The following is a 24,721-nucleotide window of genomic DNA, read 5'->3' as shown; positions in this document are numbered from 1 at the left end:
TTTGCTGCTTCTAGATAATGACTGACAATTACTTTATTCAGGAGCTGCTACATACAAAGACCCTTGAGAGGGAAACGTTAAGACAGAAGCCAGTTTTCAGTAAATGTTTTAATGATCCTGATGGCTTTGCCTGCTTTGAAATATATACTGCATACATTCGTTTCTATATGATTCACAAAAGTTGTATGATGAAAGATTTTACTTGGTCTTGCCTTTTGTGTTGCAGGAAGGTCTAGGCGTCCGACTGCGAAATACACAAAAGTTGGAGAACGCCTTCGCCATGTCATTCCTGGTCATATGCAGTGTTCTATGGCATGCGGTGGTCGTGCTTGCAAATATGAAAATCCAACTCGGTGGAGTGACCAAGAACAGGCTGTGAAAGGGCTTTACTCTTCCTGGTAATGTGAAGCAATTAGCTTCTACTAGATGTCTAAAAATGTTGCTTTTATATGTCAAAGGTTACCCAGAGTTACTTGTAAGCAAGTCACATTGAATTCCATTGAACTTCTGAGTAAACAAGTTTAGAATCAGGCTCCACAGTCAGTGAAAGACAACTAGTTTGTTTTAGATGTGCAGACCAGCTTAAATACAGTGCTAGTAATCATATTTTACATGAACTACATATGTGAAACAGGTAGGTTCCTTTTGAATTCTGTGTCTTTGACGTATGCTCAAAATGTGTATGTTAAAATTCTGTTGGTAGCATTGGCTTTTGCTTTTTGTAGCATGGTTTTAATTTCAGAATTTTTTTACCACAAACCATATTTTAATTTAATTGAAATTTTAGAATTGAATAGTAAGATTTAGATGCAATGCTAGCATTCCCAAGCACTAGAGTGCTATTTTATAAAGCTGTTAAAAGAACATTTTAAAGAAATGTATAGTTATTTTGTGCATGGATATAGAAATAGAAATCTGAATATTCTGTGCTATCTACATTCTTATCACAGTATCTTGCACCATAATGTAATTTTGTTACATAACGTTTTTTAACTAGAGATAATAGACATTAAATGGTTTAAAAGCACATAGTTATCTAAGGTGGCATGGTTTGTTATTAGAAAATTACAGCTGAACACCAGCTAGGAAGTATTTTAACCCATAACTGCTCACTTCTTCTCTTCCTGCTCCTTTCCAGGATAACAGATAACATTTTAGCCATGTCTCGACCATCAACAGAACTTATTGAAAAATATAATATTATCGAGCAGTTTCAAAGGTAAAAGAAATAGACTGGTAATGAATTATTGCAGTTCTTACAGCTGTAAAGCTGACCTATTATTTCTTTTCTGTGTTGGTTTGGAACTGTTCATAACAATTCTGAAGTAAGAAAGAACGTTGGTGGGGATATTGATTGTGGAAAAGCATGCACAGCTCAATAATGTGCCTTCTTTTTCTTTGCCTAAGATGTGGCATAAAAACAGTAATTAACCTTCAGCGTCCTGGAGAACACGCTAGCTGCGGGAATCCACTGGAACAAGAGAGTGGTTTCACCTACCTTCCTGAAGCTTTCATGGAGGCGGGAAGTAAGTTTGCTCCTGCTGTTGTTCCTTGTTAATTATAAAGTGTGGTGCTTACAGGCTGTTTCTGCCACCTACTTCTTGGTGGCAGCTAGCTGAGAAATGTTTGCCAAAGAAAATAACTTGCACCTAATGAGAAAGTTGAAGAAATACACAGCTCCACTATGGAGCATTATAGATACGAAATCTCATAAACAGCCATAAAATAAGCAGCTGAGAATGGATAGCTGTGTTTAGTATCTGCAGCTGTGCATTTCGCACATTGGCAAAGCAATAGATTTGCATGTGGATTTTATTGCCTCCGCTGCAATCGAAAGACTTTCCCTTCCAACGAAAAGACGCTGTTGCTCATTTCGGTAAGATTGACAGCTGCTAAGAAAGTGGGGATTCTGTTACTTCCCAAAACATTATGTTACATATTGTGTGTGTGTGTGTGTGTGTGCGCGCACACACACACACACACACACACACACACACACACAGAGCAAAATCCTTACTTGTTACAGGTTTGATATGCCATGTTTTGTGTGAAATGCCTTGACCAATTTGCAATGTGGCATTTGCAGTTCTCTTAAGACGACATACTAAAATGGAGGAAGACAAATACAGGCTAAAAATTCTGAAAAGCTTTCTTAAAACAGATCCTAATATTTTTGTTGCAATATGAATACAATGAGCTATGTATGGTCTTTTGATAATAATGATGTTCTAAACTGTTTTTTCTAGTTTATTTTTATAACTTTGGATGGAAGGATTATGGTGTGGCTTCTCTCACTACTATCCTCGATATGGTAAAAGTGATGACTTTTGCCTTACAGGAAGGGAGAGTAGCTATTCATTGTCATGCAGGACTTGGCAGAACAGGTAAAAATGCTCAACTACAAATTCACTGAGAATGTATTGTTATAAAATGCAAAATAATGATAATTTAGATTCCTTGATTCCTTTGTAGATTCCTTGATACATTCATATAATGAAGTCTATTCTGATAGAAATGCTAGCACAACGTCCTCATTGTTTCAAAGGCTGCATGCATGCATTTTTCACAATTTTCTTCTCAGATGTGCCACACAACTCCCAAACTGGTCTTTGTGTTCAAAGGATTTGGCATGAGAGCTTTTGTAAAGGGGAAATCGGAGGTGGGGATAGCATTTCTAGAGGCACTTGCTATTTAAGAAGCTTTTGTGCCATATCCATGAAGTGCCTTTTCAACACCATCCCACTTTCCATGCTCATACTTAAAAAACCCTACTTAATTCTTTTCCAAAGTATCCCTGAGGCATAAGTGTATTCATCTAGCCCTTTTTGTAAAAAACCCAAAATGTGGTAACAGGAACAAGGCCACTCCTTCCTTCCCCTTATAGGCACCAATGCCTTGTAATTTTTGCAGATATTTTGCTTTATTATTGTTAAGAACTGCTTTCTCATTCCTCTAAATCAGGGGAAGCACTGCTAGAAAAGCTCAGTATGTGCCTTCCCTGACCTCCATTCATCCGCTAGTAAAGACCTATTGGTTTCCAAAACAATTTCCCAATTTTTTCATCTCCCGTTTTGGGTGATGATGTAATCCTTAAGTCAATTTGTTGCCGCCTACTCAGTGTAGATGTTTCAAGGTTGTTGGTTTCTAATAATTTTTTGTTCTGGAAGCTGTTCTATGTTTCTATAGCAAGTAAATGTGCAATTCTTTATATAAATAAACAAGTATGGTGCAGTGGGGGGGGAAATAATCTGGAGGAGCTCCTACAAGGCAGAATTGATTTTCATAACTGGTGGCAGCTTCAGCTAGCCTGCTCTATTGGAAGGAACATGAACCTGCATCCGTACGCTCTGTGCTATTTTGATAATTACATTTTTGTTTTCACCTAACAAATTTAACATTTCCTCCTTTTTTGTCCTTTACTTACCTTCCAGGTGTTTTAATAGCTTGTTACTTGGTTTTTGCCACACGAATGACAGCAGACCAAGCAATCCTTTTTGTCAGGGCGAAAAGGCCTAACTCTATCCAAACCAGAGGACAGCTGTTGTGTGTACGGGAGTTTTCCCAGTTCTTGATTCCTCTCAGGAATGTTTTTGCATCCTGTGAACCCAAAGCACACGCTGTCACTCTTTCCCAGTACCTGATCCGGCAGCGGCATTTGCTCCACGGTTATGAGAGCAGAAACCTCAAGTATGTGCCAAAGCTTATTCATCTGGTTTGCAAATTGCTCTTGGACTTGGCTGAAAACCGGCACGTGATAGAGGAACTTGTGGACCTTCCAGACCTGTCCGCTGAGATTGAAGAGACTGTTTCTCAGCTAGCTTCCACGCAGCTTGATAAAGAGCTGACAAGGCAAGACAGTAGTGCTTCAGAGCCGTTTTCTCTCTCGGGAGCCAATCCTCTTCATCCCAATGAACATGAATGTGATCCTCTTTGGAAGAGGAGGAACGTTGATTGCCTTCAGCCTCTGGCTCGTGCAAAAAGGCGCCTGAGCTACAGCGACTCAGATTTGAGAAGAGCGGTGTTTGTCTGTGAGCAAGGAGAGACCCCCTGGTCGGTGCCTGTGCAAGTGCCACTCTGCAGCAAAACAAACCCGCCGAACAATTGCCAGACTCTCAAGGTTGATTTAACCCAAGAACTCTTAATCCGTAGTACATTTACTTTCTCGTGTCAGGACAGGACGCCTTTAGATGGAAAAGAAGCTAATTCTCCATTTTTCCATAAAAGCAGGTATCCCGGAGAAGTGCAGCGTAGCCAAACCTTTTCTTCGGGCCTTTCGAGTGATCGGAAGGAAGAGGAGGCGGAGGAAGACGAAGAAGAGCTAAAAGCACTAAACTATAATTGTGGCAGAAAAGCTAATAGCTATGGCAAAAAAATGTGGTCCTCTGAGGACTCGGACGCTTCGAAAGCAGAGCATGAGATCCGCAATATTCGGGATCTCTGTGAATCAATCCCCCATATCGTTGTGCAATCAGAACTAACTCTGGAGGCACGAAGAACGTTGGCAGCCAAGGCCCTGGCAGATGTGAATGAGTTTATGGGATCAGAAGAAAAAGAGAAAAAAGTGGAGATGTGGCAGGTATTTTCATTTTGTAAATGTTGCACATGTGTCTAGTTCAGGCGAGCACCTCCAGGAAGGGGAGGGAGAGAGGCGGGAATCCTATAACATCTTTGCTTTCAGAGAGCATAAAGTCATACCAGTAAAGGCCATTCTTCCTACTGAAGCTTATGCTATCAAAAATATAAAGCTATAGAGAGAGAGCCAGTGTGGTGTAGTGGTTAAGATTAGTGGACTCGTAATCTGGGGAACTGGGTTCGCGTCTCCGCTCCTCCACATGCAGCTGCTGGGTGACCTTGGGCTAGTCACACTTCTTTGAAGTCTCTCAGCCCCACTCACTTCACAGAGTGTTTGTTGTGGGGGAGGAAGGGAAAAGGAGATTGTCAGCCGCTTTGAGACTCCTTCAGGTAGTGATAAAGCAGGATATCAAATCCAAACTCTTCTTCTATAAAGAGAACATACTCAGGGGTGCTTACTATGCCCTACTTCATGCCCTTCAACGATAAGACGCTGTAGCCACTAGCTTTGTTGTATTTGCTTAATCTAGGGACAAGCAGGTGTTCTTGTTGTACACATGCAATTAACGTGCAAAGCTGGGCTCTAGAACCAGACTTATGGCATCTGTAAAAAGACTACTGCTCCTCTTTCAGTTGCGGCAAAGTGAGTACTTCATCAAATTGGTGCACACTCCCCTTCAGTGCTCCTTCATAATACTTGAGCAGATATTTTGAGGAACATGGGAATCAGCTCTTTACCAAAACACAGCCTGAAACCAAAATGGGCATGCAATTGCAAAAGGTTTTAAGCAGTGACAAACCCTTTGATTTTTGTATGAATGTGATGCAGTCTAAGGGCAAACTTCCTGCTTATGAGTCAACACAGGGTCCTAAACTCTCTGCTTACATTAAATCCTAAAACAAGAGCAAGGCATTGGTAAGAAAGACTGTGTCTGAAGCAGCAGGTGCTTTAACACATACCTCCCAGCCATTCCCCCCTTGCAGTTGTCCTGGGCAGCGAGGTAGGGATTGAAGGCCAGTCGTGGGCTCTTTGCATGGGGTACCCAAGAAGGTAGGGATGCGGGTGGCGCTGTGGTCTAAACCACTGAGCCTAGGGCTTGCTGATCAGAAGGTCGACGGTTCGAATCCCTGCAACAGGGTGAGCTCCTGTTGCTTGGTCCCAGCGCCTGCCAACCTAGCAGAAAGCATATCAAAGTTCAAGTAGATAAATAGGTACCACTCTGGCGGGAAGGTAAACGGTGTTTCCATGCTCTGCTCTGGTTTCGCCAGATGTGGCTTAGTCATGCTGGCCACATGACCCAGAAAAACTGCGGACAAACGTCGGCTCCCTCAGCCAGTAAAGTGAGATGAGCGCCGCAACCCCAGAGTCGTTTGCAACTGGACTTAACTGTCAGGGGTCCTTTACCTTTATCTTTTACCCAAGAAGGTCAAGGGCACTGCGCCCTTGGTCTTACATGACTTGTCTCATCCAGGTCAAGGAAGCCTACGAAGAATGCATTGGCTGAAGGGGGCCCAGATCCTGGAGCTGGCACCACGAATGCATCCAGGGTTGTTGAATCTGTTTGCTTCTAAACTGGACCCAGAAAGTGGAAGGCTTTGGGGAAACTAGTTTGACAGTCCCCAACAAATGCTCTCTGCCCCATATCCCCATTATCTTCTCTCTCTCTCTCTCTCTCTCTCTCACACACACACACACACACACACACACACAGAGAGAGAGAGAGAGAGAGAGAGAGAGAGAGAGAGACTACATAAGCTGCCTGAAGGCATTATTTTCCATACAATTGTAAATGTGTGGAGAAAGAGAGCAGGTCTGCCTCTGCTGCTCCTGTCACATTCCCAACAACCCCCCTCCCTGAAGACCACGGTCACATAGAGTGCTAAATCACAAATGGAACAAATGCTCTTCAGACATTTCATCCCCCATGCATGTATGGCAGGCAGGGATTTGGGAATGGGACAAAATTGCCTTTCTTCCTTCCTCTGTGTGATTATACCAAAAGGGGTCTGTGTTTATAGAATTCTACCCTAACGTTACTAAAGCAAAGACAATTTATAGAAAGTTGACAAGGATTTCTTTCTTCTTTATCTTTAGAAAGAACTGAATTCTCAGAATGGAGCCTGGGATAGGATATGCAGTGAGACAGATCCTTTTATCCTCAGTAGTTTGATGTGGTCCTGGATAGAGCAACTTAAAGAACCTCTTCTAACCAAAAATGATGTAGATGTGTTAGCAAAAAACAACGTAGACCCTCAAGAAGCACTTAAATTGTTAGACAAGGTAAGCATTTAATGTATTAAGGCAGTTATCTACCACTTTTCAGGAAGACCTCACAAAGCATTTTGCATGAGATGACACAAATACGGCATACACATCTCCTTGCCTTTGGTTGCTTCCAGACGTCATGATTTATTTGCACATAGTTTGCAGGAAGTTTGTGATGTCAGCTATTTATTGAGCATTCATTCTAATTTGCTTGTTCAGAGGTTATACAATGTTGCATAAATGGTTACCCTATACTTCCCAGTGTATTTTCCTGTCACTTTCCTTATCACAAAAAGTACAGCGTAACAAATGTACATTCACTAAGGCCTCTTCTTTCATGGTACTTGTATCTGTCCCTACATTTCTGCTTACCCTCTTTCATATTATCCCAATGTGGGTTCCTTGGCTATTTATATTTTGCACGACCCTTAAGAGTAATGTTTGCATTTCGCCCCCTCCTGCGTATTTCTACACCACTATGAAAATATGTCCACCCTTCATTTTGCCTCCTATACCATGTCACTCTCTGACTTTAAACATGTTCATGTTCTCCTTTTACTAATAGCTTTTACTTTCTTTTCTTGACAAAACAAAAAAATTTTTTCCTTACAGTAGCACCTTAAAGACCAACTAAGTTAGTTCTTGGTATGAGCTTTCGTGTGCATGCACACTTCTTCAGACTTCACACTTTGTAACTCACAGACTAGCCTAGAACGCTGACCATAATTAACCTGATGGTAAACTATTTCAAACATTGCACTTCATGCAAAGAATCTGAACCAAATGCAAAGAATCTGAACCAAATTTCTTTTCTTGGTAACTTATAATGGCTGGGTGGGAGAGCCCTATAAGTGCATGCTGTATTACATATCACTTACCTTTTTTTTTTGCTACCGATCTAGAGGTATTATAAAAACTATTTTTTGTCCAGTCTACTGGGTGGCAAATGTTAGTGGGGCAGTATTTAAGAGAAATGTTCTTTTCCATGTATGCTAGTCACCTGTGCTCAGAATTTGTAAATTTTTGATGGGAAACCTTTTTGTTTGTTACATTTGAATACATAATTCAAGTGGACATAATTTACTGAGTAGCCTATATTCAGGGCTGGATTAAGATCCTTAGAGGCCCTAAGCACTTAAGAGATTTTGGTGCCCCCATTTATATCAAATTCAAAATATAAACCACAGTAAACCATAAAATAAAAATTTATTTTTCAAAATGAAATGGAACCTACAGTAGGATGGAAAATAATGCTTAGTTTTCTATATTTGTATAAATAATGTTTATTTTTGTTCAGGTGGTAAATCTGGCAGTTGGGAATTTTCTGTGGTGCCCCCCTTCCCTTGATGCCCTAAGCATGTGCTTATTTTTGCTTTATGGTTAATCCAGACCTGCCTACATTTGCTATGAGTGAATACTGTTGATAAATGCCACTGACTTTAACAGGCTTAAAGGGGAGGAGCACCTGTGGCTCTGCAGATGTTCCTGGACTACAGTTTCCATCATCTCTGATCATTGGCCATGCTGGTTAGGGCTGATAGGAACTGGAATCCAGCATCCTCCAAAGGGCCACAGATTCTCCACCCTTTTATAGAGGACATTTTGTGCTTATGCAGAAGAGGGCATTTCAGCAGGTGTAGTTTGCTCTTTCACTAGTGGAAATCACAAAGGTGATTGTGAAGGAGAGTTCACGCTCTCTTTATAGAATCGTATAGCTTCAAGCATGCCAAATGCTGTTGGATTGTGGTCGGTATCTCCTCCACGTTGGTGTCTTTAAAAAATTTCCTACCTAACAATGTCTTTCCGCTCCCCATCAGGGAAAATATCACACTATACTGTGCATTTTAAACTGCGTGGTGCAATTGCAGACCATACCAATGTACGTGGAGGACCTTCTCCTTGATCGTGCCATTAAAGCATTTACAAAGGCAAGTGGAATGTGAAATTGTGATCTTTTGTAACTCACAGACTAGCCTAGAACGCTGACCATAATTAACCTGATGGTAAACTATTTCAAACATTGCACTTCATGCAAAGAATCTGAACCAAAGGTACTGTACGCTGGAACCAATTAATGCGTGGGTGCACACCTACAGAGGGCTATAGAATTCTGGTGTCAATCAGTGTCCACATGGAGCTTGCTTGCTTGCTAGGGGTGGGCACCACAAAACAAGATTTGTTTTGGACCTTGATCTGGCGATTTGGAAAGCAAACTCATTCAGCTCCGACTGCTTCAGAAGCCACCCACTTGGCCTCTGCTCCCAATTACAACCTTGCTTTGGGGGGGAAATGAAGCTCTGTGTCTCCCTATGCTTTGAGAGATTGGTTCTTCAACACCTTAGGACATGTTTTCGCCGGATTTTGATGAACACCAGTTCGCTTATAGGAGAAATAGGTCAACAGATGATGCCATAGCCACAGCTTTTCACCTTGCAGCGAATCATCTGGAGAGACCGGGGAATTATGTCAGAATGCTGTTTACCTCGGGTTACATGCACTTCAGGTTACATACACTTCAGGTTACAGACTCCGCTAACCCAGAAATAGTGCTTCAGGTTAAGAACTTTGCTTCAGGATGAGAACAGAAATCGCGGGGTGGCAGCGGGGCAGCAGCAGGAGGCCCCATTAACTAAAGTGGTGCTTCAGGTTAAGAACAGTTTCAGATTAAGTACGCACCTCCAGAATGAATTAAGTACTCAACCTGAGGTGTCACTGTACTGATTATAGCTCGGCTTTTAATACCATCCTTCCGGACATTCTTATTAAAAAGCTGAAGGACCTGGACCTTTCCCCTACCATCTGTGATTGGATTAAAGACTTTCTGAGGGATCGCACACAAATAGTGAGGACTGGACCTGTTACATCTACCTCTCTGAAGCTCAGCACTGGCACCCCACAGGGATGTGTGCTGAGTCCCTACCTGTACTTGTTGTATACATATGACTGTATTTTATCTGATCCATCTACTGCAGTTATTAAGTTTGCAGATGATACCACCATAATGGGTCTAATTACAGGTGGAGATGAATTAGCGTAAAGGGAGGAGGTTCAGAAAGTCTCCACATGGTGCCTAGAGAAAACCTTGCACCTAATTTTTAATCTTTGTTGGATGCTGCCCAGAGTGGCTGGGGAAACACAGCCAGATGGGCGGGGTACAAATAATAAATTATTATTATTATTAAATATCAGCAAGCCAAAGGAGATGGTGTTGGACTTTCGGAAGAAGAGAGGGGAACTAGCCCCGTTGTATATCAGGGAGGGCTGTGTGGAGAGAGTCTCTTCCTTTAAATTCCTGGGAGTTTACCTTAGTGAAGACCTCACTTGGAAAATCAATACAACCCAGGTGGTTAGGAGGGCCCAAGAGAGACTCCATTTCCTCAGGGTCTTGTGAAGGAACAATGTCAAACAAAAATTGATGATCTCCTTTTACCGGGCCACAGTGGAAAGTGTCCTTTCATACTGTATTATAGTGTGGTATGCTGGTTTGACAGTCACGGACAGGAAGTCCCTACAGAGGGTGGTGAACACAGCACATGATATCATGGGCTATCCCCGGAGTTTGCTAAATGACATCGTGGGAGACCGCTGCCTCAGGAGAGCGAGGATAATTGTTAGGGACGACTCACACCCTGGCCAGCACCATTTTAATATCCTACCTTCGGGCAGGAGATACAGAAGTATAGTCAGCTGCACCAACAGGTTAAAGAACAGTTTTTATCCGTGAGCTGTTGGGCTGCTGAATGGAAAAAAATAGTGGTGCGATTGACTTCCGACAAGCACACAGAGCGCAGACAAGACTGAGTGTATGTGGGGGGGCTCGTTTAATTTCACTGCACACAGGTGGTGTAGTGAAAATAAAGGTTTATTATTTATTTATTCGCTCACTCACTATTATGGGAGCAGTCGGGGGCGGGGGACACAACCGCAGCTGTAACAATTTACTTTTTGACAAAACTGCATCCATAGCAGTTCACAATAGATTTGAACAGCTAATTTTGCAAGCACTGTTCTCTATTTAGCTCCTGCTACTCCGTTTTATAAACTACATCTAATAGTTCAAGTGGTAGTTCAAGTGGTAAATTTCAGATATTATTCTAGTACCAGGTAAAATGAGACAATCTGAATTTCTATATGCAGGATTCCATATGTAGTATTTATATTTCATTTTCTGTAGACACTATTGTGTTTTGAATTAGACAGTACTGTATTTCGATAAAGCCTGATATGTATGTGTTATAATTTTATTAACTTTAAGTTTGCTTCCGGCAGGTGAGTTCTGATTCGGAAGGTGGCTTGGACATTTACAGCATTCTGAAGAATATTTTTAAACAGATATTGGAACACCAAAGACAATACTCCAGAGACCAAACAGAAACCCTCTTTTGATGTTTACATGCTAAGCTAGTTTTCTGCAGCTTTCCAAGACCATCTTTCCTTTACCATCCATTGTTATATTTTGTATTCCTTGGTTCATGTTAACTAATAACGTTGGTTATTAAATAACCACAACTAATTCTATCTGGCTGTGTACATAAGTTAATATTTAATGAGTTGCCATTTTGTGTCTGTACTGTGGCATTTTGTATTTAATTTATTGATTTTAGAAAGTTTATCATTAATAAGCTATTTTTTTCACACTGAGCTATTGCCATAATTTCAGTGCCATGATACGCAATGGTTTATTCCATTAAATGTTTGCATATTAACACTAAGTATACAATATGAAGTTTACGACAATGGTATTACATTTTATTTTGTGGTGAGTAAACATTGGCTTCTATTAATGACTGTTGTACAAATGTACAGCTTTTCCTCTGTAATGCCAAAACAAACATGTAGGGGGAAATAGAAACTTGACGTGCAGCACCAAGATCATTTGCTCATAGATCCTTTTTAGAAAATTGAGAATTTTGACTTTATAACACCATATAAATTTATAATTCTCACATTTGTTGGGAAAACTGAAATGTGAGACCTGTATTATAGTGTCATGGAGATAAATAAAAAAGAAAGTTATTGTTTTAAAGTCTCTTTATTTCCTACATAGATTATTGACTGGGGAGATGGTGAGTGTTGCTGGTGACTCTTAAGAAAAAAATTGTATGTTGTGAACATACAAATCAAATCAGTCAATATGTCCAGAGCCTTAAAACTGGAATATTCCAAAATATCATCTCATTCAGACCTTGTTGAGGCAGAATAAGATGCGGACAGTTTTATCTGTCTTCCTAGGGTTAGATTGCTGCTTCAGATTTTGAGAAGTTCTGACACCTTTACTTAAAAGAAATATTGTTTAACAGAAGATGGATATTAACATGGACTAAAAGTTTTAAGTAAAATTTTTTTAAAAAAAATTTATGAAACCGGCAGATGGAAAATCAAAAGTTTTCTTTTTGCATCTTTTTCTAATGTTTCTCTCTCTTGCTCTCTCCCTCTCCTTTTTATTGTCCCATTCCCTTTTCTGTTTCCCGTCTTCGTTTCTCTTCTTTTTCTTTCTTTGGAGTCCAATGTTTGGGGGGTGGTAGATGGTTGATGGAGGACCCTGGGGAAGAGATAGGAAAAGGTTGGTTTCCCAGTATGAGAAGCTGGGATGAGAAAGGAAAGATCCCAGGTGAGCTGGGAGGAGCTACTGAGGGTAGTAAGGACTAAGAATTACTTTTAAGAGAAGACTCTATTCTACTTATTCAATCCACCTCCGGTTTTTTTGTAGTTGTAATTTGACTATATTGTGGGGAGAAATGAATAGATTTTTTTAAAAAAAGGAGATCATTTTGAGAAGCTTTTAAAACTGCCGCGTGTGTTTCCATGCTATTTTACTTGGCGGTGGGGGTGGGGGTGTTGCTGCTGCAGTGGAATTTGCTTGCCATGAAAAATCATGTGAGAAGGGTCAGCAGGCAGAGATTAAAATGGAGAGAATATTATCAGGCCTGGTGTGTTCTTATGTATCTAAATTTACCAATCAGGGACTCGAGCTCAAACACAACTGTCCTATCTGGCTGATGAAATAGCAAACAGACCCGATGGCTATGATATCCATTGCTATGATATCCATCCAGAGCAATCACTAGTGGTGAGGTGGGATTCAGTAGTCTCTGCTTGCTGTGGGTCGGAATAAGTCAATTAACTGAAGCAGTCAGTTACCTCATAAGCAAATTGTATTTTTTCAACTCTTGGCTACGGTGTATGATTCTATGCCTTGCTAGACAGGGGGTGGGGGGGCAGGAGATAGATTGAGTTATATCTTCCCCTGGCTGGGAGGAAATGCAGATCTTCAGTTCACCACCACCAATATTATTATTATTATTATCATCATCAGGACTTCAAAGCAAACATCAATTGTAAGTTTCTCCGCTGGAAATAAATCTAGTGACAAAAACAAACCCCTGTGTTGCAATACAGAATAATCTGCTAATGGCTAATGAATATAGTAAATGTGTTATTATTAGTAGTAGAATGTCATCCAAAATGAAATGAATTGCTGGTTAGCTACACTGGTTAGTGAGTTCTTATCCACAAGTATTACATTTACCTGTATGGATATTCTATCGAAAACTATTTGCTGATGAAGATTCATCTTCGAAACAGTTGATTCAGTCTGGATATACTGTCTTGGACATCATCCATTGAAAGACGTCGTGGTGTTCCCCACCAGCAATTCATTTCATTGACTACTTGGCTATGGACTGATATATATATTATTTTGAAGTTACTGAATTGTAAATTTTGGATGACATTCTACTACTAATAATAGCACATTTACTATATTCATTAGCCATGTGTTGTGGCTGTAGTTGAGCAGGAAATAAATCTAGAACAGCAACTCCTGTCAGAGGCAATGTGGTAGTGCTTTTACCAGACAAAAACAGCACTGAATCTAACCCTTCATCTGTCAGCAGGCCCACTGCTGCTTTGGAAAGAGAATGCACTGTGGGAGTCAGGTGGGATTGCTATCAGAAATTATTGTCAATGGCTCAAACCCAGTCAAAGCAATGCTTTCATTGCTGACACAATAGCTTGCTTCATTTTTCATAATTCCTCATCGCTATCCCACCTGACCCCCACAATGTACCACTAAGATGTTAACAAGAAATTCATCTGGCTTTACTGAGATACTGAGGTGAATTTAAAACTGCAAATTGATCAGTGCATCCTTCCCTTGTAAAAACTTTGGCCAAATAAAAACAAAACTATTGGATTGTTTGATTGGATCTGTAGTCCTTTACGGTGTTTCTTACTGAAATTATGCTAAACATCCTGGGAATATATTAAACTTGTAACATCACTACTGCACCAGGAGAATATGAATATTGAGACAGCATTTAAATGGATCAGGAGGCATTTGCAAGAAATGTGAAATAATTGTTTTCAGCACTTTTGTTGAAGCATATGAATCTGCTGAACATGAAGCACCATCAGAACGACTTTGTTAATTCCCACAGAGGTTTTCTGACAGTATTGTTAACAGTGATGCTATTCATTTTGAAAGAAGTAGTGAAAATGAACCTTAGTGAGAAGGCCTTATAACAGTGTTATTGACCGTTGCACTCACGAATTGGAAAACAGATTCAGGGAGAGACAATTCTGTTATAATAGCAGCTTGCAAGCATTTGCTCCAGTATGGGAATGAGGATAGTTTGAATCAACTGTCTGAAATATTGAAACATTAGCCAGACAACTGCAAAAAGCTAGGAAACTTAAAACCTGAGCTTAAGTTGGCAAAACTCCTTATTAAAGAAATATATTTGGCACAATCTGCAAATGAGCTCTCAAAACACGAACCTGCATTTCTGGGACTTTTTGGTCAAGACTGTGCTGGCACTTTCAAACAATAGTGCAACAGTCAAAAGCTGCTTTTCAAAGTCAGTTTCAGGCCCACAGCAATGGTCAACGCCACATGATGAATATAAGCCAATCTCATTCTTTTAAGTTAATAAATGAAATCAGAAAACACAGACTAAGTCAGTGAAGTCCTACTCCAAGTAGACCCATTGGAACGAATGAACCTAAGTCCTGTCCATTAATTTCAATAGCTTTACTTTGAGTGGGAACAGCATTGGATGTGACCATAAATACTGAGAATTTTGTGTTTCCATGGTTTGGCAATGACAGACCACAATTCTCAAAGGTCTTCTGCAAAAGTGTGAAACTGTTGAGTTTATGTTGCTATGGAGCTGCTGTGACATGCCTCTGGAAAGGCCTTCAGTGCCATTCTAGAACTTAAATGAGAATGCTGCTAGAAGAGAAGGCAAGTTGAGGCTCTGTTCTTTTGAGTGCAGCCATGTCATGGAGGCATTAGCACAGGTGCTTTCATGTTCGGTGTGCTTAGAGTTGTTCACTCCCCCCGTGCTGGTCCTATCCTGCGCTCACAATTTCTGCAAGAAGTGCCTGGAGAAGATCCTCGTCAGCCAGAACTGTAGCCATGTCAATGGACAGTTCTCCTGCCCAATGTGCAGAAAAGTAAGTTAGAGAGAGCTTTGTTTTGCCCTCTGAAATCTGCTTACAGATTGCCCTCTCCGATAGTACGAGTGGGTTTCCGACTGCCCACATTCACGCTACAAGATGAACGGCGAAATATTAAAGCAGAAGCCGGCAGTTAGAGGTATAGCAACTGGGCAGACGTATATAGCAGTAGCACTATCGCAAGAAACATACTGCCTCTGCAGATAGCGACATTCCTCATGTAGCAGTTCTAGAGCTGCACTGTAAACTCGGTGCAAGCTCACAGGGATCTGTATGACTTTTTCATTCCTAATGGGTTGTGTTCAGTGTGCAGTGCAGTGTGCCTGTGTGCAGTGCTCAGGCAAGGGGGATTCCATGCGCCTCTCCACCTCATTTCAGCCCCCTGCATGACCTGTGGGAGCAGGAATCGGAGAATATTGGACATGAAGAAGCTTTTTGTGGTAACAGCAAGAGCCACTGTAGGGAGCAGGGGACAGGGGACCCCCCTTGGGCATATGCTGCAGTGGATACAACCCAACATTTACAAATTGCATGTACAAAATATATAACCACAGGCAAGAAAGGACCAAAAATAGAATCACATTTATCTCCCCACTTTGCATGCCCAACAAGCTTGTTTTAACTACAGTGGTACCTCTGATTAAGAACTTAATTTGTTCCAGAGGTCTGTTCTTAACCTGAAACTGTTCTTAACCTGAGGTACCACTTTAGCTAATGGGGCCTCCAACTGCTGCCACGCGATTTCTGTTCTCATCCTGAGGTAAAGTTCTTAACCCGAGGTACTACTTCCGGGTTAGTGGAGTCTGTAACCCGAACTGTTTGTAACCCGAGGTGTTTGTAACCCGAGGTACCACTGTAATACATACGCCAATGGCCACATTTTAACATTACATTTTAAAAATCTATCATTCAAATAGTCTATTTGCAAAAGACCACATTTCATGACAAACTGGAATTGCCCTTAATCGGCCCAGTTGAGAGTGTGTCATTACTCCCTACCTTGTTCCCTATCATGGCATAAAATATTTTGTGTAGCTGCTCCTGTAAATATGGAACTTCACTTGGTTTTCCTGTGTTTTGCAATTTCTATTATTGCTCCCACTATCATGTAGATCAAGAGTTTCTCTATTACCTTCATGTATCTCTATTACCTTTAAATTGACATCTCCAATCATTTATAAGGAACATTTTAGCTCACAAGAATTGGCAACCCAGAAGGAAACACATACAGTAGTACTAAAAAGAAACTGATATGCATACCGCATAGTTGCAGCATTTAATTTACCTTCACATTATGTTGATTGATAGAAAATCTGGGTACAGAACAATTACGTCATTTCCCCACATTAAACCTTCGAAGCAAAATGTTACAGGATGCATTTGATGATTTCATCTCACTTTCAGATCATACCCTTGAGAGGGAGAGGAATCATTGGCTTGCCAAGAAATATTCTGGTGGAGAGTATTTTGGAAAAATATAAGTATGAGCTTGAAAATGTGCATGCCAAAGAACAAGACCAATTGTCCCAAATATGTGAAGAACATGGAGAGCGTATGAATTTGGTATAATTCCACCACTCCTTTTTTTCCTATTCCTTAATGAAACTAACTTAACTGCAGTGCTTTACTTTATTTTCAATTGTTAATTTGGAATATGTATAAACTGCTAAACATTGCAAAATACCGCACCAGTGTATAACAATAACAACACATCAGATAAAAAGAGAAAAGCAATTCTTTAAAGAGAAATCTGATGCTAGCTGATTAAAAGGCACATTTACTTCAGGGCAAACTCAAGATATTCTGCTGCCTGAGGCAAAAGACATTATGGCGCCTTACAATTTTACAGAAGAGAAGGTGACTTTCGGGGCACAGCTGGGCCTGTCAGCACTGTCCCCCAGCTTCTGCTGCCTGAGACAGTCACCACACTCTAATAGTGGGGCCCAGCCCTGATTAACGCTAAAAGTGAGGGCTCCCCCCCTGCCCCTTCCAATATGATGGAAATTTACATGATCCTCTAGATTGGGTAAGAGTAAGGCACTATGCGCTGCTCTGGTTCACCAGAAGCAGCTTAGTCATGCTGGCCACATGACCTGGAAGCTGTATGCCGGCTCCCTCAGCCAATAAAGCGAGATGAGCGCCGCAACCCCAGAGTCGGCCACGACTGTACCTAATGGTCAGGAATCCCTTTACCTTTACAACACTATGCAAAACGCATCAGGCTGGGGAAAGTGTTCTCTGCCGAACATCATCCGGGCACCGAGGAATTGCTTCAGTTGTGGTCTATTGCATTTCTGCAGCTAACATAGCCACCGCTTTTTCAAGTGATGTCTCAACGTTATGTGAGCATTGTGCCATACTGCACCTATTGGGTACTCCTTGTGACACCACAGCTCCTCCTGACTGTGCCCACACAGTTTGGTGACCTTTTAAAAAGGTGTCCTTGTTCCTTTAGAGGTCAAATGCCTTTGTAGCACCCAGGTACAAGACCAGATCCTAATCAACACATTTAATGGAAAAAGGGGGAAAGCAACAAGCACCAGTGTTATCTGCATCCCCTTCCCTTGCAGCGAAATCACCTCATTTAACAATTGATTTGCTTAAAAAAAGAAGAGAGGGTTGTATTCAGCTAAGCCATAATCAGAGTAGACCCGCTGAAATCAATGGACCTGGCTAACCTAAATCACTTTATTTCAACGGGTCTTTTCTCAATATGACTTGGTTGGAGACAGCTCTTTATTTGAACTATATGTGCTTCCATGTTCAAACATTTGTGCTTTAAAAAATAATAATAATCAGTATCTTCCTGCAGCAAGATTACAGGATATAATTCAGTGAGTACTAGACTGGTGCAAGAGTAAATGAAAATAAAATATGAGTCTTTTTAATTTTAACAACAGAAACAGAAGAAAGCTCCATTAAGTTCAGTAGGACTTATTCCCAGGTTAGTATGTAAGGATTGCAGCCTAAGATACAGTTAGCTGACAGCTCTGAGGCAATGTCTTATTTAGATGCTTAAAAAGTGGTGTAAATTTTTTGCTGTGCTGGACAATGACATGACATATGTGACCCATTCTCATCAAGGTATGCCTGACTGATGATAAGCCGATATGCGCCACCTGCAAACTCTTTGGAGAGCATGAGTCCCACAACGTAGCAAAACTATCTGAAGTTTACTCAGAGAGGAAAAAGAGATTGATCAAAGATTTAGAATGGGTAAACCAACAATCTGAACATGCTGAACAAGCTAAGAAGGTGCAGTAAAAGAAGCTTGATATTTTTAAAAAAAATCTCACCTGCATTAACAAAAACAATTTTTAATTTTCATGCTGAGTGATTTTTCCCCCCTTTACATTTCCAACAAGGCAATAATAATTTGATATTCTTTCTGGTTTGGCCCTGACTTATAGGACTTTCAGTGTTAGCTATAGCTAGTATGCTATTTGTTCTTTTCCAAAAGGTCACACTTTTAATGCCTCTGAATGGATACTCGTTACAGATACCAGGTTAACAAGTTAATTTTAGTGTGCTGGGTAAAATTGTCCTGACTATTTATAAGAACAGATTTTAATCTGTCCATAAGAGAGAAGTTACCTTCAAAGACAGCACATATAGTAGTCTACCCAGAGTATAGGTAAATGTGGCCAAGATTTCTCTAAGGCCACAAGTAGGTTATTGGCCTAAGTTGATGGAAAGCCATGGCTGCCACCTGGCCATTTAGAGCAATGACCAGAACTAACACCACCCCTGTGAATTTGATCGTAATTGGGGTTGGGTGTGTTGTCATATCCACATAGTGCTCCTTTTGTGTCTGGACTGAGATTCACTTGTAGCCCTCACCCAGTCCAGTGCTGACCTATTTTCGGAACTCCCAGTGCCTCATCCATGTCCACTGAAAACTGGCCATTGAAAGAACCTGGCAACACCACTTAGTGCCCGAGCTTGCTAGTTTTTGTCTCCCCTCTCCAACCCGTCTGTGTCATGTCTTTTTAGTCTGTAGGCCTGGGGGCAGAGACTGTGCTATTCTGTTTTTCAAAATTGATTTGCAATCTGCTCTGGAAACTTTTCCAGCTGAAGAGTGGGGGAAACATCTTCTGAATGAAAGAATGAATGAAATTGGCTACTACTCTTAAGACTAGTTAGGAGAGGAGGAACTGGTGAAACCGGATGTGGAAGAAACTGGGTGTCTGTTTGTGAAACTACAAACAATATGATTACATGACCATATTGTTCTAGCACTAGGAGCAGTGTACATTACCACATTTGTGGTTTACTTTGGGCCAGAAAAGTGATGTTTCCCCCCTTTTCAGATATAGTGTCATAGCGCCTTCATTAAAAGCCATTTGGAGTTTTGTTATGGCAAAATATCAACCCATGAGAAATGTAATTGCTTTGCTGCTGCCCCCTTACCTCAGACCACCCCATGTGAGAGAAGCAAAACAGCAGTATCTGCAAAGCTAGGAGGCGGCTCAAAGCAAAAACCAAACCAAACTGGCAAGGCAGCAATGTTACTGCCAGGCAACACCTTGGCAGTCAACTCACTGAGTGTTACAAGGGAAGGGGATAAATAAAAGCTCTTGGACACTTGGGCAGCTGTCAGGAAGCACAACCCAAGTCCCTTTCTGGATTTTCTTGGGACTGGATATGAATAGGGATTGGTGGGTGAGGCATACCCGCCTGCAGTGCACTGCAGGAGCCAGTGTGGTGTAGTGGTTAAGAGCGGTAGTCACGTAATCTGGGGAACCGGGATCGCGTCTCCGCTCCTCCACATGCAGCTGCTGGGTGACCTTGGGCCAGTCACACTTCTTTGAAGTCTCTCAGCCCCACTCACCTCACAGAGTGTTTGTTGTGGGGGAGGAAGGGAAAGGAGATTGTTAGCCGCTTTGAAACTCCTGAAGGGGAGTGAAAGGCGGGATATCAAATCCAAACTCTTCTTCTTCTTCATCCATCTCACTGGCCCAGCCCTGCGAGTCCAGGGATTCTTCCTGGAAGGCAGCAAAACACACTTCTTCTCTTCATCTTCTCTGACTATTCTGGTTTTTGAGTTAGAGGACAATAACAGTGGCATAAAGTTAAGATTTCTCAAATATTGGCAACTTTTCCTTCTCCTTTTGTGAAGATGTTATACATTTTCTGTCACCGTATGCCATTCCCATATATGGGCAACCACATAGGCAGACTGCACAAAGTCACAGTTGTCTGTAGGTGGCTAGAGAGTATAACTTCTAAGCTAACTCGTGATTGTTTTGTTAAAGAACAGCATGCTGCCTTTTCAGTAGCAGAATTTGAGTGCACAGTCTTTTAGAGACTCATAGATGCCTCCAGAAAAGATTATGCTATTATATCCTTGATATAAGCCAAAGGGCTTTCTTTGCAATGTATCTGGGGATTACTATTTACCAATAATTGCTTTGAATAATGAAGCTGAAGTAGTTTTAAAAATGTTTAAATTGTACTTTCTGGGCATTACTAAGAAATTCTATATCATACTTCAACAGGAAATTGAAATGCTGATCAATGAACTTACGGATACTGCTGCTGAAGTCAAGGTTGTTATCGATGCCACTGGAGCAGGCTTACTGAAAGGGATCCGACGGAGAATGACTGAACTCAAAGCAATATTAGGCAAAGAGTATTCTATGAAAGTAGAAAACCTTCAGCAGCTGGCAAATGAGCTTGAAGTCCCAAGAAACCTTTATCAAGAAATGAAAACTCTCTTGGAACAGCATTCAAATTCAGTGCATTTTCTCCAAGAGGATAAAATACTCAGAAGCAAGATAGAGAAACTTGCAAAAGGAAATTCCTTATACCCAAACAAAAAAGATTACCATATTTCCGTTGGGCAATATTTTAAAGACTTGATCAAAGCCACCCATATCAACAACTATGTCTCCTCTAATTCCGATGAAACACCTACAAGGTCAGATGAGCTCCCTGATGTGTTCAGGCCAGAATGTCCCACATTTTCTTTTTCTGAAGAAATGTCTAATGAGTCCTTCTACGAAAAATTAATGGTTTTTTTCCAAAAAGCAAACGAAACAAAGCAAGATCTTAATCAAAATGTCTCCCATAGGGATAACAATAGTACACCAAATAGGAATGACATCTAATTGGAAACAGAATCAATATCAAGGCAAGCCATGGAATAGGTAAAGCTTTAGAAACAAGACCACCAAGAGCAAAATAATTTATTAAAAAAAGAAACAAACAAATGTTCTTCTAATCGATTTTCACTACTCATTAGCAAATAAAATATTTATAGATGCAACATGGCATGGCATTTGACACATATTGTGTTGGGCCCTGCTAATTAATCATCATCACCCTTACATAATTATTTGAAAGTTTGGAAAAAAAGGTCACTGGTAAAATTCAAGAGGATACAACAATGCTTAAATAATGGCTACAGGATTGTACTTTTAATATTGCTGTCATCTGGCCTTACTAGTTAACTTGTAGACTAATTGTTAGAAACCCAAACTCTCTACAACTCCAGTTTACTTTGCTTAGAAGAACCTTCCATAGCCAGGACTATGACCTTGAAGCTTCTAGAAAACTGATTTTGACAGATAAATTTGAGTAAAGAGAATTCATTTCACATATGCTTTAGGACATTTCCACACAAGACTCAGTGTGATCTTAATGTGGAATGCAAAGTGGAAGAGATGTTCAAAATTATAATATACGTTTGGGTCAGTATAGACTTTTTATTCTCACCACAAAGTGATTAAATACTCATCATTAGCAGCAACTGTAGAATGCCAGATAAAATCAGCTCCAAAAGAAATAGACAAGTCAGTCATATGCTGCAACATCATAGCCACACAACATTTTCAGCATTTCAACATTTGCTGCCTATCTCCCTTTGGGTGATCTGAGGCAACAAAATGGTTTTCTGTTAGTGAGTTTACGTCTTCAGTGAGACAGATGTAGTGATTTACTGATGAAGGGAACATTGAAATTGTAGTGAGCCAACTCATTATTGTCTCAAACATATGGTGCCAAGGTTTTCAGGTGCAAATGACACATTTTGAGGTATACTGCAGTCACAAAAATGTCACTGCTGGTTATTCTTACAGATGTCCTGTATTTCACAAAATGAAACCACAATTTGAAAAACTGAAGTATTTCTGAGCATTGTATGAAAAACACTTGGTCTTAGTTCTTTCTTAACCACAGTGTAATAATTTTTTGGGGGGGAGAGGGGACTGTTTTTGTGTGTGCACAATTGTACACATCAGATATAGCGTATATATTTCGTAAATCAAGCTTTGTTTTATTTGTGCCTTCCAGAGCTGGGTCTCCTTTTCAAATACATGAATGCTGCAGACATCCATAAATTAATTTTCCATTTAAAATGCAATTTATATTTTCTTGATTACTACGTGCATGCATCTCAAAACTAGAAGTTGTGGTTTATATGTAAGTGTGAAAAATATGCTGGTCATGATAAGACACAACTCTTATTTCCAAAGTGTGGCAGAATGAATGGAAGTTACTGTTGACAGTAAACCTGATCTTTTAGCTAGCATTTTATACTTAAAGCTGAAAAGCCTAGTTATAAAACCTACCTTATCTATGGCAATGGACACATCATTGGTTTGGTTCTTAATATACCTTCTATGAATGTAACACAGTTCATGTTCACAGAACAGGACTTTCCCCTTCTGCCCCTTACTGTTGCAGCCCCCTGCCCCAATCCCTCCCCAACCAGATCCTGGGGACCCAAGCCATTCTTCCACTTCAATTCTCCACCCTCTACAACAGAGTACTGATCTACTTCACTAGACTGCTGTAAGGCTGAAATATTGCAAGAAGAGCAATGGAAAAATAGCAAAATTACAGATTAGGTAGCAGTGGTGTGGCCTGGGGCATAAAAATACTGGATTGAGAGGATTAAAATGATATAGGGTTTCTTCCTTTTTGAAAAAGAATCCTTGGTCCTCTATGTGTAAAGTGATCACCTGAGAGATTATTACAAACATTGCTGTAACAGCTGCAAAACAACTGTAAAGTGCTTGTTAAGCAATTAGTCATAACAGTGGCAAGTATCCATATTGAGAGAGAGAGTGAGTAGCCTAGGTTTTGGACAATCCACTCTGCCAGAACAGCAGATTCCATGTCTTAATCTGTGTTCTGCTGTGTTAGTACAGTACTTAGTCTGCTGTTTGATAAAAACGAACCAAGCAGTTTTAAAAACAACTTATTTCAAATATTTATTTTTAAATTACTGACAGTTTAGTAAAACCCCTTAAATTATATGAGCAACTATATTTTAGAACGAAATTACTACTGCAGATTACTTTATGACTGGGCAAGGTACAGAACAATGGTGTATATACAACAGAAATAGAGGTTCTATTAATTCAATAGTGACTAATTGTCACTCCTTGCTGAGTCAGCTTCCATTCATCTATTGATAGGCTCAAACTAATATATTCAGTGAACAAAAATTTTCCACTCCAAAAATATACTGTTACCTGTTACTCTATTAAAAATTATTTTTCTCTAGTTCAGCATGTGATATGGCAACAGGAAACCATTTTCCTATTGTACCAATTTGTCACCAATGCTATAATTTCATAGCCAAAAGATAATTTGGCTTATACTATCAGCAAAATTTACTAACGTGAAGTAAAATGATATTGCTTAGTATATAAAGCATTATCTCTTCTCATTCTGGCAAGGGAGTTTACAGGGGCATTTATTTCGTCTTAATTATATATCTCCAAAATTAGGTGCAAATGCGAATATTTCTGCTTGTAGGTGTTTATAGTTCTTATTAGGGTAAGGTTCAAGTTTCAAGTCTGAATCAGAATCATTCAGCTGAAATGACCAGCACATAGCTGTCAACTTTTCCCTTTTCTTGCGAGGAATCCTATTCGGAATAAGGGAATTTCCCTTTAAAAAAGGGAAACATTGACAGCTATGGACCAGAAGCTCATCACATCTAACCCAATTGATCCAAGGCATGATCCTTAATGAACAAGCTCTTCTCTACATGCATGCATGCATAATACATGCAGCTACACACCTCTTCAGCAATATGGGACTCATGCTCCCTCTTGTGATAGAAAACAGAACTGAAGTTGCACTACCTTGCTTTCCAACAATTCAGAGTACTGTAGTTTAACCCACTCCTGCACTGACACAGCAGTTCATGTAATGAAATGGTCCCAGCAGGGACACAAGAGTGCGGCTTACGCATTTGAACCAGTCCAGAGTCTCACCCAAGGCACAAGAATGAAGGTAACAATTTGTATTAAATTATCTCAGGAGCGGGTATGGTTAGGTAGCCATACTCCTTGCTATTTGGGCAAGTAGTTGCCCAACTACTTGATCTGAGGAGGCAGACCTCACACCTATTGTGGATCACAGAGCCCTCATACTAGTTTTGTTCTCTCTTGCCTTGTATGCTCAGTG

General features: G+C 40.4%; 2 protein-coding genes across 5 annotated transcripts in view; both read left to right on the top strand.

The window, feature by feature from the left end:
* Window positions 1–11,867, top strand: part of PTPDC1 (protein tyrosine phosphatase domain containing 1) — a 31,815-nt gene extending 19,948 nt beyond the window's left edge. For 3 of the 4 annotated variants that reach the window (XM_053377759.1, XM_053377761.1, XM_053377758.1), the window contains 8 exons: window positions 227–398; window positions 1,139–1,219; window positions 1,408–1,526; window positions 2,247–2,384; window positions 3,432–4,576; window positions 6,668–6,853; window positions 8,656–8,766; window positions 11,108–11,867. In XM_053377759.1, coding sequence (XP_053233734.1) covers window positions 227–398; window positions 1,139–1,219; window positions 1,408–1,526; window positions 2,247–2,384; window positions 3,432–4,576; window positions 6,668–6,853; window positions 8,656–8,766; window positions 11,108–11,224 — 2,069 coding nt within the window. In that variant the 3' untranslated portion in view covers window positions 11,225–11,867. The remainder of the gene's footprint in view (window positions 1–226; window positions 399–1,138; window positions 1,220–1,407; window positions 1,527–2,246; window positions 2,385–3,431; window positions 4,577–6,667; window positions 6,854–8,655; window positions 8,767–11,107) is intronic. The other variant, XM_053377760.1, reaches the window with a different exon arrangement.
* A 3,198-nt stretch (window positions 11,868–15,065) lies between these two features.
* LOC128408287 (tripartite motif-containing protein 54-like) lies at window positions 15,066–21,994 on the top strand. The gene is made up of 4 exons (XM_053377756.1): window positions 15,066–15,295; window positions 16,703–16,861; window positions 18,383–18,553; window positions 20,797–21,994. The coding sequence occupies exons 1-4, from the start codon at window positions 15,122–15,124 to the stop codon at window positions 21,406–21,408; spliced, it is 1,116 nt and encodes a 371-aa protein (XP_053233731.1). The 5' UTR covers window positions 15,066–15,121; the 3' UTR covers window positions 21,409–21,994.
* The last annotated feature ends 2,727 nt before the right edge of the window (window positions 21,995–24,721 follow it).

The sequence above is a fragment of the Podarcis raffonei genome, chromosome 2 (genome assembly GCF_027172205.1).
Source record: "Podarcis raffonei isolate rPodRaf1 chromosome 2, rPodRaf1.pri, whole genome shotgun sequence".
NCBI lineage: Eukaryota > Metazoa > Chordata > Lepidosauria > Squamata > Lacertidae > Podarcis > Podarcis raffonei.
Note: the sequence above shows the minus strand (reverse complement) of the source record. Positions and strands in the feature narration are given on the sequence as shown.